At 34.8% G+C, this 17,064-nt stretch overlaps 2 protein-coding genes and 2 pseudogenes across 2 annotated transcripts; 2 read left to right on the forward strand and 2 right to left on the reverse strand.

Annotated features, from left to right (window-relative positions):
* Window positions 1-122: 122 nt before the first annotated feature.
* On the reverse strand, window positions 123-3,035 carry LOC115445837 (tetraspanin-9). The gene is given in 6 exon segments (XM_037445206.1): window positions 123-597; window positions 776-976; window positions 1,410-1,592; window positions 1,942-2,105; window positions 2,108-2,159; window positions 2,365-3,035. Coding segments are annotated over 6 exon segments (1,005 nt in total). The 5' UTR covers window positions 2,455-3,035; the 3' UTR covers window positions 123-282.
* Window positions 3,036-3,279: 244 nt separating this feature from the next.
* LOC119188373 lies at window positions 3,280-6,986 on the reverse strand (annotated as a pseudogene).
* A 1,491-nt stretch (window positions 6,987-8,477) lies between these two features.
* Window positions 8,478-12,325, forward strand: LOC119191299 (annotated as a pseudogene).
* Window positions 12,326-12,634: 309 nt separating this feature from the next.
* On the forward strand, window positions 12,635-15,587 carry LOC115445869 (SUN domain-containing protein 3). Its single transcript, XM_037445207.1, is given in 5 exon segments — window positions 12,635-13,399; window positions 14,290-14,445; window positions 14,638-14,842; window positions 14,845-14,923; window positions 15,244-15,587. Coding segments are annotated over 5 exon segments (927 nt in total). The 5' UTR covers window positions 12,635-13,213; the 3' UTR covers window positions 15,545-15,587.
* Window positions 15,588-17,064: the final 1,477 nt, after the last annotated feature.

Genomic DNA, 17,064 nt, shown 5'->3' on the forward strand with positions numbered 1-17,064 from the left:
CTTTTATTTATCAAATAACAATATTCAGTCATGTGTTTCTTAAGATTACAGAAAAATAAAACCGACGGAGTAAACACTTCAGAGAATAAGCAATTAGCGATGATGTCTATAAATAGCATACAATGGGCGTACGTTATGGCACGAGTGCAGTCAATATACATTGCTTTACATAACATTGGAAACATAGTATCACCACATAATCGAGTCCGCCTGATGTCTATACAGACAGTCGGAAAACTTCTCCAGTTTTCTCTCTAAAGCATTTATCTCCGCTGCTAATTCTCATACCATCTCATTCGGCCTGTTCGAGAATATCCACGGGTTGCGCACTCTGGGACTGTAAAAGTTGTTGGGCTGAATGTATTTCGCCGTTATAGGTTCGTCGTGCGCTCCATTATCGTACATATTTTCATTCATTTTATTGTCTGAGCGCTTGAATGTTATGGAATGGACGACTTGTCTCGTTTTCCTAATACGTATGCAAGAAAATACGGTGCTCAGCAAGATTCCGATTTTGATTAAAGCAAATATAAATGCGCTCAACATCAATGCCAAATACTGTTGTTGATACCAATCTTCTAATTTCCCCAAGCATCCCTGTAACAAAGTCGTAAACTGACCATCATATTGCTACGTGAAGAGCATTAAATAATATTGTCCAATACCATCAGAACCAAATGTGATTTTACAAGTAATTTACAGTAAAACTTGTGCAAAACTAAAAAATTTTGGACATTCATTTTTAATCATTATGGTAATCTGTAATCTTACTCACAGGCACGTATCTGTATGTGGGATTTGGCTGAATGTCTTGACAACGGGAAGCGTTGAGCGGCATCGGGTTGAGATACGAGATGTTTTGCTCGTCTTGTACGCAGCAGCTTAGCGGCACCGACATACCCCGGGGACCTAACCTTCGAAGCTGCCAGATGGACATGTCATAGTTCCTGGCGTCTGTAATCCCACAGCATCTCAACTGAAAACCACAAAAATACTAAGAATAAGGTTGCATGTTCCCTGATATAATATTCAATATTCAGTGCAGGAGAGTTAAAATAAGTTTCCTATTGGAATATCCAATAAGACAACCTACCAAGCGTAAAAACACAGTTGGATTTCGTAATTATCTCAAATACTGGCAACCCTGTAGGCCATATAGCGTGTAACCATATTGTTTTAGACGATAGACATTCGATTTGCTTTAATAAGTTCGAAAAAGCTATTGCATTAATCTATTTGAAAGTTTCATCCCTGAATTAAAAAAATACTAGAGTTCATTAGTAAATTATAGTCTTTATCATAGTATCTTCCGGTATACGCAAGTACTTTAGAACTTAATGTCGGCAACGCTGGATGTACCTACAAACGTTTACACAAAAATCTAACATTTCTTAATATAATATTAATACCTCTGTTTGTGCAAGGTCCACAGACGCCGTGAACTGTTCATAGTCAGGCACAGCGTAATAGGTTTGCAATGCACCAACAGCGCCGCCGCGGGCGTTCTGCAGTCCGAGACAACGAGGCCAAATTGCCGCTATTATACCGCCGGCGCATTCGCACAGCAACAGCGACAGAACCACCAGGAAATACTGGAATGCAATACGTTAGACGTGCTATTATTCAATTCTCACTTTCCTTCATCAGTACATTTCCTATCCGTAACTTTATTCCGCATTCAATTTCGCGCAATCAAAAAATGAATAAAATAATTATTTTGCTATTATTGTATAAGAGAAAAACAGCCGTTTAGGGACATGGTTTACTGTCATTATTTCCATCTACCAACGCACAAACTTGTAAAAATACAGTCGTTATTATATTTTTATCAAACATACGTATCAGGGAATATTCGCAGTAGGTACGTAAATATCGCACTTCTTTATTTGAAGAAGTATCTACTGTATTTCCCTAAGTTAGTAATAATGAAATCGAACTTACTATTGTCAGGATTACATATCCCGGTATATACGCAGCCCAACATCCAAGAGCGCCGGTTGCACACATCACAAGGCCCGCAGCCAATAAAGCTAAGGCTAGGTAGTAAAATGGCGGGTGCGTTAAACTTCCTTCAGGCGTCGCTAGTAATCTTGATAGAAGGATTCTTTTGAATCGCATAGTAGCAGGAATCCACACACTACTTCGAGGAAACCACATGTCTAAAATTGTGACGAAAGAGGCATCAGGTAAGAGTAGTGTATTGTTTAAATCTAGTTGAATAACACGACGGTGGATGGTGCTAACATATCACAAAATACCGCAGTAAGCTCCTACCCAGATAATGTACCTAAATATACTCTAAGTTATGAAATATATTCTTTATTTTATGTAATTAACTTTTCAATTATAAAGTGAAATACTTACAAAAAACACTGCGTTAAAACAACCAAACACCACTTTAGCACTCGAACCAGTTCTGCACATTTTTAATTTCAATATTTTGCTCCCAATCATATGAACAATTTTAATAAAAAACCGAGAGTGACCGATCAGAGCGCAACGCTTTTATTAATGTGTGAATAGACGATGGCATGAAAACATTCGTTCGTTTTAGGGAGATACGCTCTGCTGGGCAGGTGGGGTGACTAATAATTAAGGTAGTTTTGTTTAAAATTAACGCACCAGGTATTGGTTTGTATTACAACTGCTTTATTTGAAGTGGATATGAATATAAAGTTGGTACTCTGCATAGACATTTTATCGTTTTGGATATCAACGAAGTTACAACATGTTGGATGATAGCAGCGCTGTTTAAATATGAGCGTTAATTTTAAATTAAGTAGGGCTTTTTTAACTCATTTAAGGACATGCTAGATAATATAATAGAACCTTATTACATATAATAGAGTAGTGGTTTACTTGAAAGTACAATTCAATTTAAATTTGGGATATTGAACACCAAAATTTGGTATATACTGTATAAGGTAAGTTGATAAAAAAGGCTTATAAAACATTTTATATAAGTACTTAATGAGAGAATTATATTCTTCCATCGGAAAAAAAGCAATGTTTCTATATACAATGTAATACTTATGGAGATTCTGATACGTCATTACGCCGTTTATGACGAAATTAACGAATTTGACTTTCTTCAAATTGTTACTGGCAACTTATGTTACATCTAATATAAGTATATCAAAACTTGTTTACTAACTTTAATATTTAACTAAGGATTAACAAATTACCCCAACCATTATATAAAATCTGTTAAACTGTAAAAAACTGTTAAAAAATATAATGTACTATTGTTTGTTATCCCTAATAAATGAAAAACAAATCTTTATACAAAAATATAGATCATAACAAAATTAATTTATTTAGTATTCCCAGCAAAGATGCTGTAGGCACAGTATAATCAAATGCTAAAAGATTAAAAGTCTATTTGGCTCTTCTTAAAACCACCACAATTAACAGATGGGACGGCTGTAATATCATCTTGTTCTCTTTCACTTGTTTCTTCCAGCTCTGAAATACAACATAAAATTTTAATGAAATGCAGTACTACTAGATAGCTTTTATTTTCTAGTTCTGTTAACTATTCTAGGGCATATTAATTAGCAATAAAATTTGCATAAAGAACTTTTTTTACTTATAATTGTTTTTTTTAGCACTTGTATTAATAAATGAATAAATCATGCCCTGATGGTAGGTTATAGCGGATAACCAATGCTTTAAAAGTGTCACATATACACAATGGTATATAGTATAGATATATAGGTACAATAGAAGTCAAAAAATTATTCAAATACTGAAATAGCAATTGAATATATTAACACATAGCTTTTGCCCGCGGCTCCGCCCGCGTTATAAAGTTTTTCAGGCTAAAGTTTTCCGATATAAAAGTAGTAGTTTCCCGGGAGCCTTTGTTCTTCCCAGGGTCTCAAACTGTTTTCATACCAAATTTCATCTTAATACGTTGGGTAGTTTTTGAGTTTAACACGTTCAGGCAGACAGATGCAGCGAGGGACTTTGTTTTATAATATATATTTTTAGAACTTTTTAAGAGGAACAATCCCGTCATACATCATTGTTGCATAACTTTAACCGTTTACGCACCGCACGCAACGGAAGCTCTCAAAACGAATAATTTTTCCCCGTTTTTGCAACATGTTTCATTACTGCTCCGCTCCTATTGGTCATAGCGTGATGATATATAGCCTACAGCACTCCGGGATCAAAGGGCTATCCAACACAAAAATATTTTGTCAGTTCAAACCGGTAGTTCCTGAGATTAGGCATTACTGCTCCGCTCCTACTGGCCATAGCGTGATGATATATAGCCTATAGCGCTCCACAAATAAAGGGCTATCCAACGCAAAAAGAATTTTTCAGTTTGTACCGGTAGTTCCTGAGATTAGCCATTACTGCTCCGCTCCTATTGGGTATAGCGTGATGATATATAGCCTATAGCACTCCACGAACAAAGGGCTATCCAACGCAAAAAGAATTTTTCAGTTTGGACCGGTAGTTCCTGAGATTAGCCATTACTGCTCCGCTCCTATTGGGTATAGCGTGATGATATATAGCCTATAGCACTCCACGAATAAAGGGCTATCCAACGCAAAAAGAATTTTTCAGTTTGTACCGGTAGTTCCTGAGATTAGCCATTACTGCTCCGCTCCTATTGGGTATAGCGTGATGATATATAGCCTATAGCACTCCACGAATAAAGGGCTATCCAACGCAAAAAGAATTTTTCAGTTTGTACCGGTAGTTCCTGAGATTAGCCATTACTGCTCCGCTCCTATTGGGTATAGTGTGATGATATATAGCCTATAGCACTCCACGAACAAAGGGCTATCCAACGCAAAAAGAATTTTTCAGTTTGGACCGGTAGTTCCTGAGATTAGCGCGTTCAAACAAACAAACTCTTCAGCTTTATATAATAGTATAGAATAGTATAGATTTGGCATAGTATGGAAATCAGACTAAAAACTTAAGCTGGCTATTGACATCATAGGTATGATAAATGCACACAAATTTTTGTTACCTGGAGGAATATGCAGTTTTTGTATAAGAAACTTCTTCCTTTTCAACTTAAACGCAAGATCGAGACTTGGAGGTATGAAAGGCACTAGTGAATATAATGAAGAGAGTTTTGTTATGTGGAACAATCCATGATAGTCTTTGTACACAGGATTTGTTTCACAACTTGATCCTGCAAATGATTCAATTCTGACTGCATTATCCACTGAATATAGAACTCTTCTCATAATGTGGTCATCCTGGAAATAAGTTTATTTGTATGTTATATAAATTTAATAAATTATACACAAATATTTGATTGTAAATCTCTTCTACCATATACTTACATCAAACAAATGTGCAGGTATAGTAACAAATGCAATGGCATTAGTATCTCTCAGAATAACTCTTAAACAATACATGAACTTTATTAAATCTTGCCCGTAAGTACTTGCATTTATATTTTGTTCACTGTCCATAGACATCCAAATAGGTGAACCAAGTGAATGTATACTTATGCGAAGCATATTTTTCTTTTTGAATTCCTCTTTTGAGACATTATCCCTTATTGTACAAAGAAGTTTATGATACATGTTATTTCTAAATCCTGCAAATGAATAATTATTATTTAAAAAACTTATGCTTCATCAAAAATGTGCTTATGAATAAATTAAATAACTTTTGGACATTGTTACTTATGTTTATGTAAGTTAACAGAAAATGAATGATAAACTTTAAAAGTGACTATTTCTATAATAACAAAGAGAACAACCACCATCATTTCCTCCAGAGGACATAATTCAATTATCAATAAAAAGATCTTGTATATACCTTCAACATTTTCCTGATCAGATTCTAATTGGCAATATGTGATATTACTATTTTTGATAGTGTCGGCATCTATGTGCTTGCTCAAATCAAAATGATGTCCAAAATTGGTGTTGCTGCCGAATGACGACTCAACTTGTCTAAGACCTTCGTATCTCCATGCTATCTTCATTTTGTCTGTATTGGGCTGGATGGGTTCATTGGTAATGTCATCGTCAGGAGGTGCGGCACATGGTTGAGGCAGTTCTTTTACCTGAAAGTTTACTTTGATATAACTACAGCTAGGAATTAAATAACATCATAATATCATTGTAACTGGCTAATTAAGAGTTAAGAACTGACAGCTTGCTGTTTTTTCAGCTTTGTTTATCTGACAGCCAACTAGATTCAAGTTGTATCTCAATATTAGCCAATCTCAACGGGCTTATGTCTACACACTGCGAAGGTTGCCATTATGTCACCACTGAGAAACAGACTTGTTATCACAGTAATGATCGATCCTTAGACAAATAATGTCTATGAAGGAGGGTTTAGTATATACTAAAGTAGATACTTTTTTGAATAACATCCAGTCAAAATACTTACAATTTCAAGACCTTCATCATCTGCAGATGCTATCAATAGTGCATGATTACTTGCAATACCTTCAGCTAAGAAATATTTAACTAGGATTCTACTATAGTTGCCCAATACATCTTCCTCTAAAATAAATTATGAATTATTGTATAACTAATATATTGTTTCGACTTAAAGACAGTAAAATTTTGTACTTACCCACAACAAAGACGCTACCTGATGGTAAACCGCCACCTGAAAACAAAACAAGATAGAATTTTGGCAACGTTGACTGTAATTTTTCAAAGATAAGTATGTGATATACACCTATCACATGGTCTAAAGAAGGTATTCCTGATGAAGTATAAGCTAAATTATTTTTATCTTAGTCCCGTTGATTGTAGCACGTATATCACTGATTTTTTGGAAGCTATACATAGTGAGTGATGTTTATATTGTGTTTCTAATACTATATTCGTCACTGATCATAATATACACTTAAAAATGGTATTGTAATGTATTTGCTGTCACATTCATAATAATTAATGGAAATACGCTTAATTTCTAATTGATAAAAAAATCTTTGCACACACATGTAGTGCTGTTTTGACAGTTCACAGTAGTGAAAAGCATAGAGTAAAATGTAAATATAGATGGGTGTAGAGTAATTAAACTACGTAATAAAAGGCACAGTTCACACACAAACACATACATGAATACAGTATAGATAAGATTTTCTACCAATGTTACGGATAAAAGTAGGCTGCTAACTTACTATAAAGCTGCTCGTCTCTAGGGACATTCTATTCGATCGTAAAATGATTATCGATAAAAATTACTGACCATAAATCTTACCCAGGTAAAAAAATAATGTTTTTATTTGAGTAAAATAAAAACATAATGTAAAACGTCGACAATTTTAAATTATTCCTTTATGTAATAAAAAATATTATTACAAAATATTTATTTCCAATTTTATATAGAATTTCAACAGTATTACTTATACCTTGCAGATACTATGATCTTTTACGTCCAATCAACAATTAGTATGATTACAATCATTGCAAACGCAAATTCATAGATTTCGCAAGTTCTCTTTTGTTTAAGGCGATACCTCAAGGTCCATTTTCATACATTTTGTTTCGGCTTTAATCTGGGTAACTAAACAAGTATTGGCAAGTATAGAATTTAAATTCACGTCTAGTTAGTGATTAGTTCTCGCAGTTGAAAGAAAAACGTAAAAATAATTAATAATCATGGATATTTCGGCCTTTAAAATTTAATATGACGAAATTTTAAAGGCAGAAATATCCATGATCGCCTTAACTCTTTTCTCTATTGTAGCACACAAAATACATAAAATACACCAACCAAAACACAATTGGAGTCAATATATTCTCAGAATAATAACATTTACTATTTCATAAACGCACACGACACAAATTCCTTAAGAAAAAATATACACTTGAACGAAGAAGCCGGCTCGACCAAACGCATTCGGGAGAAAATCCCAGTTATTCAACGAAATCGCAATTATATAGAATAAGCTAATAAAGTCCAACAATGAGTAATCTAGCGTCAAATTATATAATGGCGGTCAATTGTTAGCTATAATGATAGTCAACATATTTTCTAAATTTTTAGGTATATTATGTTGGTACTAGATGCTACCTAAAGCTTTGTCAACCAAAACTAAACTCTTTATAACGGAATTAAAATACATAATCAGTCTTAGAAAACCCTGACCTAAACATTATTGCACTACATGTTCTAAACGTCCACCCCCTGAAAGTTGTCCTGACAATCAATGATAATAGACAATTTTTTTAAATTTTCCTTTTGATAGGGAAGGCAAAGTGTTCTAGCCCATACAGCATTGTCATTTAAGTCTGCAATTACCTTTCTCCTTAGATTTATGGTTGATCTGTGAATCTTTGATTTTATCTTAAAAAATGGCAAGCAAAATGTGAGCCAAACATCCGGTTTTCAAAATCTGAATTCTATTTCTTATTTTATATGTAATGCCGGATGTATAAGCTCGCCAGGCTCCCGTAGTTTTCTGGATGCAGAATTTAAATTCAACATAAAACTCTTTGCTTGGCTGCTAGCTATGCAAGAACTTTTTATTTGTCTTTGCAAGAAGCTGTCATTTGCTTTAAAAAAAATCGTAGTCTATGCACTCAATCATTCGCCAGACGACAGATTGTTTTTCAGAGTCTTTGGTAAAAAGTGTTGTCAGGACACATGTACAGTTTCGTATTTTTAATGATAAAACAACTATAAATATTAACTTATTTCAAAGAAAAAGTGCACGCCGCAAAATCATTCAACATGCCGGGCCCAGCAGTTTTTATGGATATATGGCTCGAGGATCAGGTTAGTTTACGTCAACATAACCTGTAAGGTTTTATAAATTTATTATTTTTTCAATTTATCTAACTCAAGAAAAACTCCATCCACATGTGTATGCCTTATTTGTTTTAGGTACAAGAGCTCAGAAAGTATTTCAAGAGCCTCGGAGCGGAGATCGCTGAAGAAGCGTCTCCCAAAGGCATTGAGGACGATTTACATAAAATTGTCGGAGTTTGCGATGTCTGTTTTAAAGAGCCAAATGAATCTGATATTGAAGCTATACTTAACAGTATTGTTTCTATAATGGTTTCTGTAAGTATATTTAAGAAAGTTATTTTAATAATGCCCTCATAATGCTAATGAAATTATTGTTTTATATTTCTTAAAAAGTTTTATACCTTCTTTATAACAGTATTCATAATCTGTTATGGCTATAATGTAATGTTTCGTTTAATTAAAATATCAATACTGTTAAGATTTTTCATTGAATTTCTAAGTATTTATTTTTAAAGTATAAACATTCTAATATTTTTAAATTACAGATTCCTTTAGAAAGAGGAGAGAACCTTATCTTGGCTTTTAGCCAGAGATTGACAAAAGCCCCGGCCAAAACTAGGAATGGTGGCTCTACAATCGTAAGTTGGATTTTCAACTTTGCAAACTCTTGAATTAACTTATTTTATTTTCCTGTCTATCATAATTACTTGCCTAAACATTTTATGTCACACACTAAGCTTAAGGCAAATTCAACAAACTTTAAGTTGCAAAATAATAAAAAACATTGCCTTGTATAAATGTGGTGTTTTAAGTATATTAAATCTTTATGTTTGTTTATAATTACTCCTTTAAATGCCTGTAGTTTGTATTATAATTATAACTGTATTCATCATTTTCAGACTATGGCGTTTGTACAACAACTTGGAGGCAAACTCTCCATTGCGTTATCATGTGTACTACCATGTGATAGAGTTGGCCGCCCGTGTTGGTTTTGTGAGGGAAGTGTTTACAGGAGTTGAGCAGCTGAGGAAAGAGTTTGCTAGCTGTCCACCCTCTAATGAACAAATGCAGAAACTGTACAGACTTCTGCATCAGGTTCTTAAAGACCAAAATAGGTTTGTTACAGTACTTTTTTTTTCAATTGAGTTTTTTTATATTGTATTTTTTGATTGCAGATGAATGCCATAATGATCATGCCACTTGCCTGATAGAAAGTGATACAACCACCCATAAACAGTAGCAACACCATACAAAACTTAAAATTGCAAAGTACTGCATGGCATTCTTTTGCTTATGTCACCCTGAAACATAAGATGTTAAGCCTTATAATGCAGGCTATAACAGGGGACTGGACGCATTTTTGTTCTTTATTATTATCAAATATTTACGTTATATAATTTACAACACGGAAAGAATTATTTAAAGCCGGTAAATAATCAACAAGTTATAAGTCTTTCAATTTCGGTAGAAGGGGTAAGTAATAAGAAACAGAAAAGAGGCGCAATATCCACGTGTGACGTCATCGGGCATAACGACTGCGTGCGAAAGAAAAGAGATGAAGCGATATCCCTCTTCACGCCCACTTCGGCACATAGTAATATTTGAAATATGAATTACTGGCTCATTTTTAACCAATTTTAATGCAGTTTTGCAAGAGGGTGTCTTTTTCGTATTATTAACCATTACATATAGAATAATGTACAAAATCAAACACAGGACTGTCCCCCTATTGCTTTGAAACCAAAACATAACTGCATAGTTGTGCAGTTTGCATGCACTTTGTTGCTTGGTGGTAGATATGAACTTTTTGGAAGTACCTAACTAGATTGCCCATGCATATGAGAAGCCTACCATTAGTACAATGTTTTTGCTATATTAATGTGTTCCAAAAGTTAAGGTCTCACTGGGATAAAACCCACTACTCTCTGGCTCATGCAATATTTCTATACAGGAAATTGTATTTTTATTTTGTTGCTGTCCAAATGGAGGTCAAAGTAATAATTGTGTGTTTATATTTACTATATTGCAGATTATGTTTTGTTACAGTGAACTGGCATCTAAGGTAATGATTGAGCTGCTTGGCACATACACAGATGAGAATGCCTCATATGCCAGAGAAGATGCCATCAAATGTATTGCAACTGCACTTGCGGATCCTAATACATTTTACTTGATCCCTTGTTAGCATTAAAACCTGTGCGATTCCTAGAAGGAGAACTTATACATGACCTGCTCACCATTTTTGTGTCGGAGAAACTGTCCAGTTATCAAGCTTTTTATAATAATCACAAGGAATTTGTACAATCACAAGGTATGGCCATAAATTATTTAAAAAATACTAAATTTAATTGTTTGGGGTTAATGAGAGCAAATAATAGACTGTTAAATTGATTATAGTGAGTGTCTTTAACATGCCCTTGGTTATTTACAAATATGTGTGATGACATACATTTCCCTATAGACTAGAATTTACTCAATGGTTTTTACAATATGTTATTTCAGGTCTAAACCATGAACAAAACATTAAGAAAATGAGAATATTGTCATTTATGCAAATGGCTGAAACTAATCCAGAAATTACTTTTGATGAGATGACTTCAGAGCTTCAAATTGAAGAAAAGGATGTGGAAGCATTCATCATTGAAGGTACAAAACATTTCTTACATAGGTACTTAGTAATTAGAGTTATAACATGAATTATTTATTTTAACTTTTCAACCTTTTTGTTTTTGTCAATTATGCTCCTTATTGACTCCTTGCAAATTTGTTTAATAGTTTATGCTCTTGGATTATCTTTATTTAAAACTTTTACCTACAATATACAACATCTCATTTCAAATACAAAACTAATTATTGAAATTCTCTGAAAAGACAAGATAAGCTTTACTATATTTAAAGTTAAATTCACATGTTGAGAATATAAGCACCACTCTAATTTTTCATTTTCAATTACTTCATAAGTACTCAGTAGTCACAATTAATAAAGGGAAATTTTCATGAATCTTTCAATTATAGACATTTACCTACTGCTTAATCCGAGGTTTTGAAGATTGACGACCCGTTAAATGCCTGTTGCAATAAAAATCCCAATCATAATCCTGAACCTGATCTCGAAAATAAACCAATCAATATAAATCATTTATAACCATGTCAAAAAACTATGTTCTGATTGGTAAATATTCTCGATAGATCGAAAAGAGGAATGGGATTGTTTATTGAACAGTGCGGTGAATCACGTCCTACGAGTATGTCCTTACGTATGTATTTGAATATTGCAGTGCTGAAGACGCGGCTGGTGCGCGCGCGCATGGACCAGGCGCAGCGCGTGGTGCGCGTGTCGAGCACCATGCACCGCACGTTCGGGCGCGCGCAGTGGCAGCAGCTGCGCGACGTGCTGCTGGCGTGGCGCGCCAACGTGCACCAGGCGCACGACGCCATGAAGTCCGTCGCCGCCGCGCAGATCGAGTACTCCGCGCAGCAACAGCAGCAGCAGACCACGTGAACACACCCTCCCGGCCATCCATTGTTACATAATCACCGATGCCTATACAGTATACACCAATACATTCTTATACAGTTCGTCAACGCACCAACCACTTGTGAACATCCATGTACAATAGTAATCATGTAATACCAGATGACCCGTTTGCGCTTTTCGGGACTTTTACTACAAAAGATATGGTGCAATTTATCACTCCATAGTAATAATATTGCGTTGTTAAATATAGAGTGATGTTCTTTAACCTTTAAGACGAATGTTTTTTTCTGTAAATTAGTTTTTCGGCAAATTAATAAGACACCAGGAAAAAGGGGCGTACAGGTCAATTATGTAACAGTATGGTATAGTTTCACATTTTGTATGAATAAATTATACAGAAATCAAAACGAGTTTAAATTAAAATTGTCCCTCATTGGCTGGTATGAAACCATAATTAAGTAAAGTATTTTTAAAATTGTATGATATAACGTTATATAGGCCCAGGTAAGAAAATATAAATGTATCCCAATCTAAAGTGCATTTTACCACAAACAGTTTGATTTATAATATTTTGACATGAAGTTATTTTAACATGGCATACGTTTGTTCGGACATCGTGGGCCACAGCAGTGGCGAAGGGTTCATATAATCAGATTCCTGCCGGCTTCCCTTTGTGTACAATTTTTGTAGAGTCCAATTATAATCAGAACGATTTTCAGACCGCATCTATACATATTAGTAGCTATATGTTGTGTCGGATTATCTTCCGCCACTGGGCCACAGGCACTGTATAGGTAGGTACGCATACTCTTTGATGTAGCAGTAGATTTTCTTTTATTCAAAGACTTATAAAAAGATGACTTGACATTGAAATTTAAAACATCAATCAATCAAAGATATGATAATATGATATTATTATTTATAATCACAACAAATTGGAATTGGATTATTATTTATTTGAAAGAAAATTAAATTAATTCTGTTATAACATTTCTCATCTCTATAATCACTTTATATAGCTGATCTATAATTTTATTTATGGATTATGATTATGAGAACCCCGGTTGTCTTCGGAATTTATTTCGTTCGTTTGTTTGTGCAACACTGAGCCTGTTGCTGTTCTTTCATTTTTACACTTATGTTTGGGGTCCTCCGCAAGATTCAAATGGAGACTTATCCGACATCAAATACGTCGTTATGCAACTCACGCGTGGATTATCGGAGGTACATTCTTTTGTTAGAAAATTATTTATTTTATAGACATTATTTTTATAATGCAACCACAAGTTTGAGTCTGTTTCAGTATAAGTATTTTTAGTATTTTCAAGTATATAGGTACCTAACAAAATGCCTGCTTAGTGTAGTTGTATTGCGGTATCAACGACTACTGCGCTGAAGTCTTGGGTTCGAATCCCGGTTGGGCAAAGTGCCTTTGAGCTTTTCTATTCAATATTAGCCCTGAGCATTCTAGAATTTGTGTTTGTATGTGGTGATAGGCTTCCCTATCACATGAGACGGAATATTTATGCCAAAAAGTGGGTACACCAATTGCGATTCTGCCTTTATTTTTCGCGGGTAAAAAGGCGTTGTTGCTAAATGTACCTCTATCTAACTCTTCGGGGATAAAAGGCGTGTCTACCTAGTTTATTTTACGCGTGTTTGTTCTGGTTCCCTAACTAAAGGTTATAAACGAACGTCTAATATTGACTCTACGTAGTCTGTCTGTCCGACTTTGAAATGGCCCTTTCCTTTTACACTTTGTAATAAAATGTGTTTCATATATTTACCTATTGTTACGTACTAATAACTTCTAGATCAGAAACTAAAGTTACCAACGCTAATGTATTATCATTATATTATATTATATTAGCCAATTTGGTTCTGGTTGCAATACCCTGATAATTTCATTATACTTATCAGATGCGTTAGTACTATAGAAAACAACTGATGTTAGCGAATAAGTTTAATTAAGAATTACATGGTAGGAAATAAGAAGTGATGCTATGACTTCACACACGTTTTACCATCGCTGTTTTGGATCTGTGAATCATTTTTTTTTCTTGATTATTAGGTTACCATATTACTAACATATTAAGAATATCTAAGTATTTTAGGTGAATCGCAAGCACGAACAGTTGCAAGGGGAAATGGAACGCATGTCGGCAGTGATACCAGCCGCCACCGCTGCTGCTGGACGAGCCAGAGACGCACTGCAACCACCACGCCGCAATAACCACCAAGCACTTGATGTTCATGACTATGATCGACAGGTGCATATAATAATGCTCTATAACATAAAAAATAAATAGTGAACATATATTAAGATATTGGCAACATTTTAATATTGCCATTTCGTTGACAACGAGAAGCTCAAGTTTCTCTCCTATTAAACACTACCACACCGTAGTTGGATAGAAAACCAAGAATGTTGGCAATATATAAAATTGAAAAATAATTATAAGGTTACGGACTATGCGCTGGAGTCTGCAGGTGGGAGAGTCGTCGACACCGGCGACACTATCGAACATGTGATTCACGAATCGCCGGTCGGCTGGGCGCTCCACACTCTGACTGCCTTAGTATGTCGAGGGTGCCTAGGGGCCAGCGTCATAATCCGTCCCGGCACATTGCCTGGAGAGTGCTGGGCTTTTAGAGGTTCTAAAGGGAAGCCACCATTCGATTGTTGGGAACTGTGCAAGTGACTGGCGTTAGTGTAGAGCACATATCAGCGCACATATCTCCGACCAGGTGTGTAGGTATCTAACTAATGTTGATGTTAGACATTATATAATTATTGTTATTAAATATAAGATACATTTTAGTAGTTACTTCAATTATTGTATCATTATAAATACGTAATGGAATTCATTTGTTATGTTGCCCGCCTGTTGTAACTCTCAGTATTCAGTACGTAAAATTTAAGGATTTTTAACGCACATTTAGGTAGACTCAATCTTTGTGCGTGTAAGCAGATATACCTAGTTCAATAAATATAATATGTTCAGTAGATGGTTGTATCGATTTACATAATTTATGTTTGCTTTTAAACATCAATAATTATTTGCTAGGGAAATATCATCAGCGCCTCGACTGTTTCAAATAGAAGGCTTGGAGTCTCGAGTTGATCCATACCCACATGACTTTGGAACTTTTGAATACGACAAGGAGGGTAAACCCATACAATATTTTGACGTCTTGCATCCTTCTACCAAAGGATATTATCTGATACGAGTGAAAGTGTTATCGAACTGGGGCCACTCTGTCTACACATGTTTGTATAGGTTCAGAGTTCACGGTGAGCTGGTGCCTGGCCAAGCTTCTCATAATACTGTCATGGATGAGGGTGATTTGTTTATAGAAAAAGAATAAAAAGGTCAATATTTACATTCAGTGTTATATTTTAAGAGATATATTTTTAGTTGTCAATAATTTGATAAGCAATAAATTGTTTATTAATGTATGGTCCTTATTTTTGTTTTATTTTTCTGATTTTATATTTCTAAATATGTAAAAAATTCTAAACTTTAAACAGTTTTAAACATCTATAAAATATTGCCGTAATACCTTACACTTTTTTAATATAATATTTTACAGTGCAGCTATTAATGCCAGGTGCTCGTCCGGTTAGGCTATTGTGTGTTTGCACAAAACGAGAGAAAGCCAAAACCATGCATAGATGTTAATCTGGGTGTCCAGCAGCCGAATGCTATAAAATGCGCCTATTGTGAGGTGGACAAAGCAACAAAGCACATAAATTGACATGAGCGAAGTGATCATGGGCCCCCGCCGAGCCTCGCTAATGGGTTGCGTTTGCGTTCTACTGTACCCCATTGAAACGGACATTTTGTTTAATTACTTAACGAAGTAAAAATAAAAATGGGCGAACCAAACTGCGTCATACCTGGTAAAAGTTATTTTGAATCTACAGCCTTTAAAAATACACATTAATCTTGCGGCGTTACAAAGTGATGCCTGCTATTAGATTGCAAAATACTTATGTACAAAGGGTAGTTGTAATGGGAAGGGAAACGTATCACTTTTTGGTATCTTTGCCAGTCTAATAAGTTTTCAGAAGTTTGAAATAAGTACACACCCGCTAATTTATAACATTGTGTGGATATGGAGTTAACTTTCTTCTGATTTGTAATCTAGATTTTTTATACCAGTTTTTACATATCACGTATCCACGAATTTTCCAACAAAATACTATTTGCAAAAAGGACTTTTTCTATTTTAGCCATCTTGACTCAATAGTATCTCAATAAAAATAATTTCTTTATCCTTATTTTGGGAAATACATTAATGTTAATAAAGTTTTTAAAACGAGGCAACCGTTAAATCGGCCGCCTTTATTAAAATCCAAGCATTGAAATACCGAAATAGGTCGCAGACGAAAAACACAATTCAGTAGCTAGAGGCTGACTCCTTTCATGAGTTAATTCAACATAGATCCCTTCTATTTGACAAATAGATGCGAGTCGTAAAGGGTGAAAGCACTTCTCCATGAAATTTATTCTTTTCGACGGGCACCGCCTACGTGTACTGCTCAATATTAATGATGTGATCTTAGTTCAAACGTCTCTCACAGTCTTTGCTTGACATGTATTAATGAACGGCATTTGTGTCCAGAATCGTACATTTGGTCAACTACTTTGGTGGATAGTGTTAATAGATAACAATGCGAATAGAACGATTTTTAATGCAGACATAGAATTTGGCTTCTAAGTAGGTGACGCGCAGTATGGGGTAAAGTGGATAAGAAATGCTTTTCCGTGGGTACTTGGTTTGTGTCAAACTATCCTGATCAAGCGTGAAGTGCGTTACATATATAAATTATTGTACTAGATAAAGAAATTACATTTTAATAACATTTTACATTCACGTGTAAA

This window comes from Manduca sexta, unplaced genomic scaffold (genome assembly GCF_014839805.1).
Source record: "Manduca sexta isolate Smith_Timp_Sample1 unplaced genomic scaffold, JHU_Msex_v1.0 HiC_scaffold_1325, whole genome shotgun sequence".
Classification (NCBI taxonomy): Eukaryota; Metazoa; Arthropoda; class Insecta; order Lepidoptera; family Sphingidae; genus Manduca; species Manduca sexta.